Source organism: Danaus plexippus, chromosome 8, assembly GCF_018135715.1.
Source record: "Danaus plexippus chromosome 8, MEX_DaPlex, whole genome shotgun sequence".
In the NCBI taxonomy this organism is placed as follows: Eukaryota; Metazoa; Arthropoda; class Insecta; order Lepidoptera; family Nymphalidae; genus Danaus; species Danaus plexippus.
In genome coordinates, this window is record NC_083542.1 from 6486101 (window position 1) to 6496136 (window position 10036).

Sequence of the window (10036 nt, forward strand, 5' to 3'; positions counted from 1 at the left end):
TTTGCAATATCTTTTGATAACTGTCGATAACTGATGGATACCCATTATATCGTCGCGTTCAAGAGACAATGGTGGTTTTACTGTTGAAAAGCGAGTGTCTGGACAACAGTTTACTTTAGATAAGAAGTGGGTTGTTCCGTATTCGCCTGTATTGTCTAAAGCATTTCAAACTCACATAAATGTAGACATGTGTAATAGTGTAGAGTTAATAAAATATATTTGTAAGTATATTAACAAGAGCAGTGACCAAGCTACTTTTGCGTTGAGAAATGAACATGATGAAGTTACTAGATTCCAGTCAGGCAGACATATCAGCTGTTCAGAAGCTGTATGGCGGATTTTAAGTTTTGACATGTACGAAAGATATCCACCTGTGACCCATAAGGATTTTCAACTCGAAGGCGGTCAACGTATATATTTCAACGCCGAAAATGTTACAGAACGATTAAAGAACCCTAGACTTTATTAACTTTATTAGCATTCTTTCGACTTTGCCAAACTGACAATTTTGCAAAATCTCTTTTGTATAAGTTCCATCCTATTATACCTACATTAAGCAACGAGGTGTCTTTAACCGTAGACGCCGTGACAGGCCTGTAGATGGCGAGTCAGGTATTTTCAAAGAACATATTCTTGGTAGAAGGTTTCCTAAAGATGACTGCAGCACAACGTTCAGTCCATAATCGCGTGTGCGAGAGTGTTCAGAATAATTTAGAAAAATATAGTTTTTAGATGCACCTGGAGGAATTAAGAAAACCTTTTTGACTAAATTAATATTAGCTTATGTTCGAAATCATCGTAAAATTGCTCCTGGCATGTCTTCATCAGGTATAGATGCAACATTACTACCGCAAGGAAAAACTGCTCATGCTATGTTTAAAATACCAATTGATTTAGATCGCACCGAAAGTTCAACCTGTAGTATTTCAAGAAAAAGCGACAAAACTACGGTATTACGTGAGTGTAATTTAATCATATGGGATGAATGCACGATGGCCCATCGAAAAGGAGTAGAAGCGGTAGACAGAACTCTAAGGGATATAAGACAAAATAATCGACCAATGGGCGGTATCACGGTTTTATTTTGTGGTTATTTCCGACAAACCTTACCGGTAATACCATGGGGAACCTGAGCTGATGAGGTTATGGCTTGCCTAAAAAGCTCTTATTTGTGGCATGATATACAATCGGTGCATTTGACTATAATTATGCGAGTGAAAACTGGAGATAACCCGGATGATCATGAATTTTCTGATATATTTTTAAAGATTGGTGAAGGTACCCATCCACAACTACATCAAGGAAAACTTATTCTGAGACCTGAGTTATGTTGAATAGTGCTATCCTAATAAAATCTTATATCGACGGTCTAGGTGACGTAACAAATATTTTAAATAGGGACAATTCTTGGCTATGCGAAAGGTCCATTTTAACTCCTCGCAATGGCCAAGCATCTGAGATTCATAATAAAGTACTGTCTAATATACAGGGCGAAAGCAAAATTTATAGTTCAATAAATAGAATGGTATAACAAGAAGCCACTAATTTGTTTCCCGGGTTAGCAGTTCTAGAAATCTTTATGTTCACATGCCGGACGAGTAAACTTTCAACATAGTTTACCCGCTAGCTTTGCGCTGAAGTATTTTCGTTCCATAGGTACTTAAGCCTCATGTGAAAGTGATCTAAAAAATATAAGCAATACATTAACTTAATAACAAACAAGGAGTTACACGCTGAAGGAGTCGCGGGTACAGCTATTAATAATAATATTCTACGGTTACCTATATTTTTCAACATTATTGTGGATTGACATATTATATTGCCCTACTAAATTACGAAAGTTAATCTGTCTGTTACATCGAAACCACTGAACATTGAGGTCAGACATATGCTACTTTTTTTACGAAAAACTACGGAAACACAGACGAAGTTGCAGGCAATAGCAAGTATATAATATTTCCTTAATAGGACGGTTGACGTTTGCCGTTCAGCTAACGAAACCTATATTATATATAAAGTGAATTTTAAAAATTATATGAAAGAATTTTATATAATATATAAAATAAAATTCTATTAAAAAAAATATAAACGTAAATATAACACAGCGAATCAGCCGTTAATATTTTTTTATACATAGCACCTAGCTGCTGATTATGATAATTAATTTTACATTACTTGCCAAATTTTCAATACCTTATTTACCGTTGACTTATAGACTTGTGGTTTCTTCCATTACCTGAACCTGTTTGAGACGTAAACATATTTTTAAATGTCGATAATTATGTGTGCTTTACTAGCTATTGTCCATGGCTTTGTCTTGTCCAATGCTTGGGCCAATCGCAGTCACAAAACAATTTTTCACCAAGCAATATGCTAATCGTAAGGCTTCAGCTAATCTTATACTAACACTTAAGTTATAATTTTAACATAATACATAAAAAATCGCTGTTTCAAGACCTGGTCAACTATAAGTAACGGACTCGAGCTTCAGAAATCAGAAACATAAAACTTCTAATTTTATTCATGAGACAATAAGTTTCATGCTGCTATATAGTAGATTTCTCTGTAACTTATTTATCCAGAATGCATAACTTTATTACGATTTTCATTCCATATTTATATACATATATCTGGATAGTTTCATTTACTTATTTTGGACTAGTCATGTATACAGCGGTATATTAAAAAAGAGTGTCAGATTGTTTAGTTAGATTCGGTTATTATTTTGTTGGTTGTTTATTTTATTTTTTGCTGATATATTGTGTTATATTAATGTATTGCTATAACTATTCTGAATACTAGATTCAACAAACGGATAAATGTCCACTTAAATTATACGTCGCCTCTATATAATTCTATAACAAACTCTATACGTAATATCATTGAAATCGTTTAAATATAAAGAGTATACACAACCTTGGGATCTCTTGAAGATATCTGTTTTAAAGAAACATATATTTTGTTATAAGGCTCTATGGAATACAAATAAATCGTCTCCATTCCCAATTTTTCATTTAATATAATTTATGTAATCAGCAATTCTTTATTGAATGTTGACAATTTTTTACACCACATTTTTTGGAACAACAGACTATATTTTTACTTGTACAATGAATATTTTTCCAGGAGATAAAACGGTAGTTTTTTAAATTATATATTATTAATAAATACAATATATACATGTGTATAAATTTTTGTGCCCGCATTTTTTTACTCTAAGACATCTTAAGACCATCATTAAAGTTGATATATAACAGCAATCAAAAAGTGTCAAAAAAAAACATTAAAAATTAATAATGCTAATTATTTGATTTCTTTATACAATGTGACACCATGAGATACTACCAAACATGTTTTTTTAAACTAACTTGTTTAATGAGATCTAAGATTTTCGCGAGTATTCATTTAAATAAAACTAGTATTTTTCGGATTTACTACGCGGATTTTATTATTTAAAAACTACATAATCCCGACGTTTCGGTTACTTTGCAGCAACCGTGATCACGGGCAGACGAGGTGTGAATGTCTGTCAGTTGGTCCTTGTTATTTATCATCTACCGCCATCGATTTCTTAATTTTCTGGCGTACCGCTCTGGATGCCGGCAGAATGCGCTCACGGTATCTTGAGGTCCTGCGGTGTGGTTTCGGACATGGGATTTTATATTTTTAAGAACGGGGTCCCAGGTGTTTGATAGATTCCAGCCATCTTCTCTATTGAAATTGGGATGTTTTTTAATTTCAATAGCCTCGCGAATTAATCTCGGTATATACTTGTCTTCCCGAGCGAGGATTTGAGGTTTATCAAAACGAATGTAGTGGCCTGGTTTGTCCATTGTGTGTTCACACACTGCTGACTTCGACGCGCGCCTGTTTTTGATGTCTGAGATGTGTTCCTTAACCCTTGTACCGATGCTCCTCTTCGTCTGTCCAATGTATGACAAGCCACAGTCACAGTCGAGTTTGTATACACCCGCTTGTTGTAAAGGAATGTTACTCTTGATTGGTCTCAAGAATTGGCTCACTTTCTTATGTGAGCCAATTAACTCGCACCACCACCCTATACAGTTAGCTACCGTTGGCAAATCTTTGTTACAGAGAGCCCAACACCTTTGTGATGCTGACCACCTAGAGGCCGAGCTGCAGCATGTAAAACATGCTCTCACCATCAACAACCTGCCCGTGCCTCGCCAGCATCGCAAGAACCACCTGAAGCCACCCACAGTTGAACGACAACCTGCGATACTACCATATGTGAAGGGAGTTACTGACAGAATAGGCAACATCTTGAAGAAGGTTTCCATTAAAACTATTTACAAACCACATAAGAAAGTGAGCCAATTCTTGAGACCAATCAAGAGTAACATTCCTTTACAACAAGCGGGTGTATACAAACTCGACTGTGACTGTGGCTTGTCATACATTGGACAGACGAAGAGGAGCATCGGTACAAGGGTTAAGGAACACATCTCAGACATCAAAAACAGGCGCGCGTCGAAGTCAGCAGTGTGTGAACACACAATGGACAAACCAGGCCACTACATTCGTTTTGATAAACCTCAAATCCTCGCTCGGGAAGACAAGTATATACCGAGATTAATTCGCGAGGCTATTGAAATTAAAAAACATCCCAATTTCAATAGAGAAGATGGCTGGAATCTATCAAACACCTGGGACCCCGTTCTTAAAAATATAAAATCCCATGTCCGAAACCACACCGCAGGACCTCAAGACACCGTGAGCGCATTCTGCCGGCATCCAGAGCGGTACGCCAGAAAATTAAGAAATCGATGGCGGTGGATGATAAATAACAAGGACCAACTGACAGACATTCACACCTCGTCTGCCCGTGATCACGGTTGCTGCAAAGTAACCGAAACGTCGGGATTATGTAGTTTTTAAATAATAAAATCCGCGTAGTAAATCCGAAAAATACTAGTTTTATCTAACTTGTTTAGTTTAAAAAATTCCAAGAATTTATCGTATTTTTTTACTGTGTTATTAAAATGTCATATACTTTATTTTATATTTTTCTCAGTTACAGAATAAAAAATGTTTACATAATCTCTTGTAAGTCTTCTTGAAAAAAATATTATCTACATTAACACCACCTGTTATACTAGTTAGGCTAGTAATATAATTTATACTGAGTAAATTAATCGTAAGAATATAACAAAGCCTAACTCTTGTTTGTTTTGTTGTATGTTTCAGATATCTAGAAACAATATGACTATTTATAATAAGGACAGATTGATCGTACAGTTCCTATTGGCTAAAAATATTTTGGATTGCTAAATTAGCTATACAATTTGCGTCGTATTTTTTAAGAGGTAGAACTCACGACTTGATTATTAGCAAAAAACATTACTTAAAACTTCAACTCATTTAAGTAGAATTGCCAACATAATTGAGCTTTTTATTCATAGCAGAATAAAAACAGGACACTCATTATTTTATCTTAAGTTCATAATTGTTGGAAAGTTGTTACTCATTTCAATGTCAATTTATATGTAAATAAAATAATTTTTTAGACAATAGTGAAGGAATGATATTAAAATTCAATAAAATATGACAGTATTGTAAAAATTATTTTGTTTTGAATACAGATGAATGGGTTTCTTTTTAATTTTTCTAAAATAATGATTGAAAATAAGAACAATTATTTCTTAGTATTTTTTCAGATAAAGTATAATTTGACTATAAATATTTCATCTCCAAAGGCGAGCAGATAGATGATCTTTTAATAATTTTTTCTCGTTTGTCGTTAATTGTTAACTTAAATGAACACAAAAAATATCGTAGGAAATTATTTCCTAATAACCATTATCCCATAGACATATGGACGGTAAACTTATACCTAATATTATCCTTTGTCATTATTAATTCCCTCTGTATTTGTTTTTATCACCTTTTCGTAAGTTGATTCAAAATTATTAATACTGTTTTGTCCCAACTACAGATACTAATAACTTATCAATCCCCTGATGGCGTAAGAGTTCAAGTAGTATATAATCAAACTTATTGATATTACTAAAATCATTAAAAAATAAATTGAGCTCAGAGTTCAAAAGGTCGTGTCGTCATCTTAGTGAACAGACAACATTATGCAACCATTTTTTTATAGTTTATTTAATATGATTTGTCTATAGTTGTAATATGTGACCTCGTTACGTCCGTTTATTGTCTCAGTCAAGGTTGCCCTTGTACAATACTACATAAAAGGTTGTTTATTATTAGTGTTGAGTCTCCCTATATACATATGTGTTTACAAAAAATATTTGGAAACATGAAGCAAGACAATGAATTATACAAAAGCATAGGACACAACGCAAATGTATTGTACCAGTAGTATTACGATATCATAACTGATCATAATATGATAATTTTGTCTGGCTGCAGTTTAAGTTAATGTTACTTTTAAAATAATATATATGATAACAAAAATATTTAAATTTTGCATAAACCCTCTACGCTATTATTGTTGCTTAATGCCTCACATCCTTTTGGAAAACCGTAGAACAACTTACACTACGAAACTTTCAAATGGAAGAATTGCAATGAAATCGGTCGATCCATTTAAGAATTACAATATAGAAAGACAGGTACATATACACATAAACACCCACATGAGCTCATAATCACAATTGGTTTCTTGTTTTTTTGATAGCAGAGGTTACATTTTCAAGTCCAAGTTGAGAGACTCTTGAATATCAGTAGTGAGAGGTCAAAAACTCGATCAATATCTAATAGTCAGAATCAGAATCAAATATAAAAATTTTCTCAGACTAACATTATACACTCGAAATAGTGGTATAGTTTCATAAAACTTCATTAAAAATTCAAATCTGTGCGTCAGCTAGCTATCTAGATACCTTAATTAAATCAAGACGGACAATACTCCCTTCCTAATCTCTGGTTGGTAAAAAAAGATAGACTTCTACTTTTATTTGTATTACATATCCGTATTATAAGATTTGATATAGCAGTATGTCTCTCTCTCTCTCTCTCTCGCCCTTTGAAATTCTCTGTTTGTTGCTTAGCGATGTAGACTCGTGGTATCTTGTAGGGTATTTTATTAAAACAGTTAAACACCATCAATTTGAAACTGTCTCACATTTTTCATAAATAAATTCAAATCAGTACTAATAACCTTTAAATTTAAAGTATGACCATAATTTTTTACTGATGCAGACAATCTTCGTTCCACAAAAATCTATACTTATTCCACGAAGTTATATTTTAACTATATATACTCGTATAAGCATGTTTTTAACTTTATTTTGCGCAGACTAATATTATGTTTAATCTGCATTTTGTATTAAGATGTTTTGTTTCCAAAGTGTTCGCTGTCATTATTGTTAAGTTCCCGAAGGCTTTACTGAAGTAGGATATTTTAAAGGACGTGAGCATGAAACTGTGTTAAGTATAACATAAATAATTGCGGTTTTTCAAGAAATTGATTACCATAAAAATAAGGAAAAATTTCAGATACAAAAATAACGTTTGGCAATTTTTTTTAAAGCAACACATTTTGAATTATTAAAGAAGCCTTTTCATGAACCTTAGAAAAAAAATTTTTCTTCACTTTTTCCAAATTGGATTTCTTCTGACATGTTCCATTTTATATATCTTTATAATTCATGTTGCAATATTTGTGAATTATTTTCTTTATTTATACTTGTGAAATATTTTTTTTCTTTAAACTTGTACATACTTTAAAGTGTTTGCTATTTTTATTTTCATACGTTATACTTGTCATTATCACTATCGGAGATTTTCTTGAAATAACCATAAACATTTATCGTTCTATGAGGTCATTCCAAAATTTCTTTAAATTAATATATTAATTTCACTACAAAATAACCGACATTGTCCCACCAATGTTAACAACGAAAGGGTAAATTCCGTTATTATATCCGGGCTATAATAAAATTCCATTCCGCTTCTAATTATATAATAGATATTCTGGTTCATTATACATTTGATAGACAACAATGTGAAAATGAGAATTAAAATACCACAATAATATGTACTAAATAGCAATAAAAGAATAAAAAAGGCATACAGTTGTCCGTTTTAATACTAGAACAATAACATTAAAAAGTCCCATGAGGGGCAGCGGTTTTTTAGCAACGATATGTTTTGTTAGTACCTTTGAAATCTAAATTACTTCTTATTATAGCTTCTTAGTCTTTAGCATGAGCATCATAACTTACACAACAACACACACAACACGACAGAGTTGAGAGATGCGGTACGATTTAATGAAAAGTTTTTTTTGTATTAGACTATTTAATAAGTCCAAGAACTGCAACAGTTCTTATGTAAATAAAAATATTGAAAATATTAGTAGTACAATAAACTATATCAAATATTATAAGTTGTGCTCATTAATCTCGTTAACGTTCCAATTTTTGAGCTACAGTTGTGTCGCTTTCCATTTGATAAATTTGTAAAATGCTTAAATAAAAAATAAATTTAAAAGTTCTCGATGAAAATATTCAAATTAATAAAACATTTACATGATTGTACACACTGCTAATACATTTCAAATAATACATTTCAAAATTAACATTAAACACTGACAAAGCGTTCTGTTGATTTAGCCACTTTGATCTCAAATAATGTGGTATTTGATTAAGAGTTCGCAAATATGTTTTAACTTTTGTATTATACATGTGTTTTAAATTTTGTTACTCTCGTGACATTCATATTTTTAATAATTTTCCTTTTGAAATCTCGTCGTTATAACAAGATAATGTATTTACAACCAGAAATATATGTTAAGCTAATCGGACACGGATCACAATGATTTAAGTAGGGAGAATATTAAGTCGAAAATTACACAGTACAATTCCACGGCACAAGTCTGCTGATGTATCAAAAAAAACATAAACCTCCTTTTTTAACCTTTAGCAACAACCTGCTAACGATTTTACTAAAAAAATCCACATGTAACAGTAATTGAAAAAATATTATTATATTTATGTATATATTTATAATGGTCCTTACTTTGGTTTCTGGCACTAATTTACTTTGGGAGACGGTGTGAGTAAAAATAAAATGGAAATTATAAATATCAAATTGAGTTATTAAAAGTAAAATTTATTTTAAAAATTTAAAAAATAGCCATTTCTTCGAACAATATTTAAAACCATTGGGTCACAAAATATTTTGATTTTGTACGTTACTCGTTTTCTGAAACAAAAAAAAAACATTTATACAACAGGTAACTCCGATTACATCAAATTGTTGAAAAAAAATCTCGTGACCGGCTTAAATTATTGTGTTATAAAAAATGTGGAAGGATGGACGATACGATTTATCACTAATTAAAAAAAAACCTTTGTTACAATTAAGATAATACATGCATATAAAGATATCAAAATTTAAAGTTAAGAGATTTCACCAACTCCTTGAGTTCAAAGAGTAATTAAAAATTATTTTTTTATTAATAAAAATTTACTCACCTGGTAACAGTAAACCGCGCATATTGTTTTGTTCTTCATCCGTGTAATCGGCAAAGTTGTTAATATCATAAACAGTAGGGGAAGGTCTGGCATTAGCTTCGTTTATTGATTGCAAGCTTTTAACAAAAGCCTGATAGTGTACTTCTCTGTCAGCTGCATCCTTGTAACTTCTATTGAAATCCTTAACAAATTTGTCGAAAAGTGCGGGAGCGTCGTTTAAATCGTAGTGAGGCTTGTCACCTAGTGCCACTGCTACTACGGCAAGCACAAATACGCAAACTACGAACTTCATGTTTAATAATGAATAAAGTATGTGTTTCCTGTGAATACAATTAGATGAGTGAGTAAAACCATCGATTTACAGGCTTATATATTCTGCGGAACAGGAAAACGCGAGCCGAAATTATTATAATAAACAAATACATATCTGTCCGTTTTATCACATGGAAACAAGTTTTTTTCACACTATTATTGAGATTATTTTAGTAACCAAATATTTATCGGAACTTGAAACGTTCCATTTTTTCCATTTAATATATAAAGGTATCTGATAAACATAATGCCTTAAT

The 10036-nt window shown here is 32.0% G+C and overlaps 1 protein-coding gene across 1 annotated transcript; it reads right to left on the reverse strand.

The window, feature by feature from the left end:
* Positions 1–9081: 9081 nt before the first annotated feature.
* LOC116773084 (uncharacterized) lies at positions 9082–9815 on the reverse strand. Its single transcript, XM_032665470.2, has 2 exons — positions 9468–9815; positions 9082–9195 (listed from the first exon to the last, which is right to left on the reverse strand). The coding sequence occupies exons 1-2, from the start codon at positions 9757–9759 to the stop codon at positions 9185–9187; spliced, it is 303 nt and encodes a 100-aa protein (XP_032521361.1). The 5' UTR covers positions 9760–9815; the 3' UTR covers positions 9082–9184.
* Positions 9816–10036: the final 221 nt, after the last annotated feature.

Coding starts and splice junctions, on each gene's coding strand:
- LOC116773084 (XM_032665470.2), bottom strand. CDS start 9,759: ATGAAGTTCGTAGTTTGCGTATTTGTGCTTGCCGTAGTAGCAGTGGCA.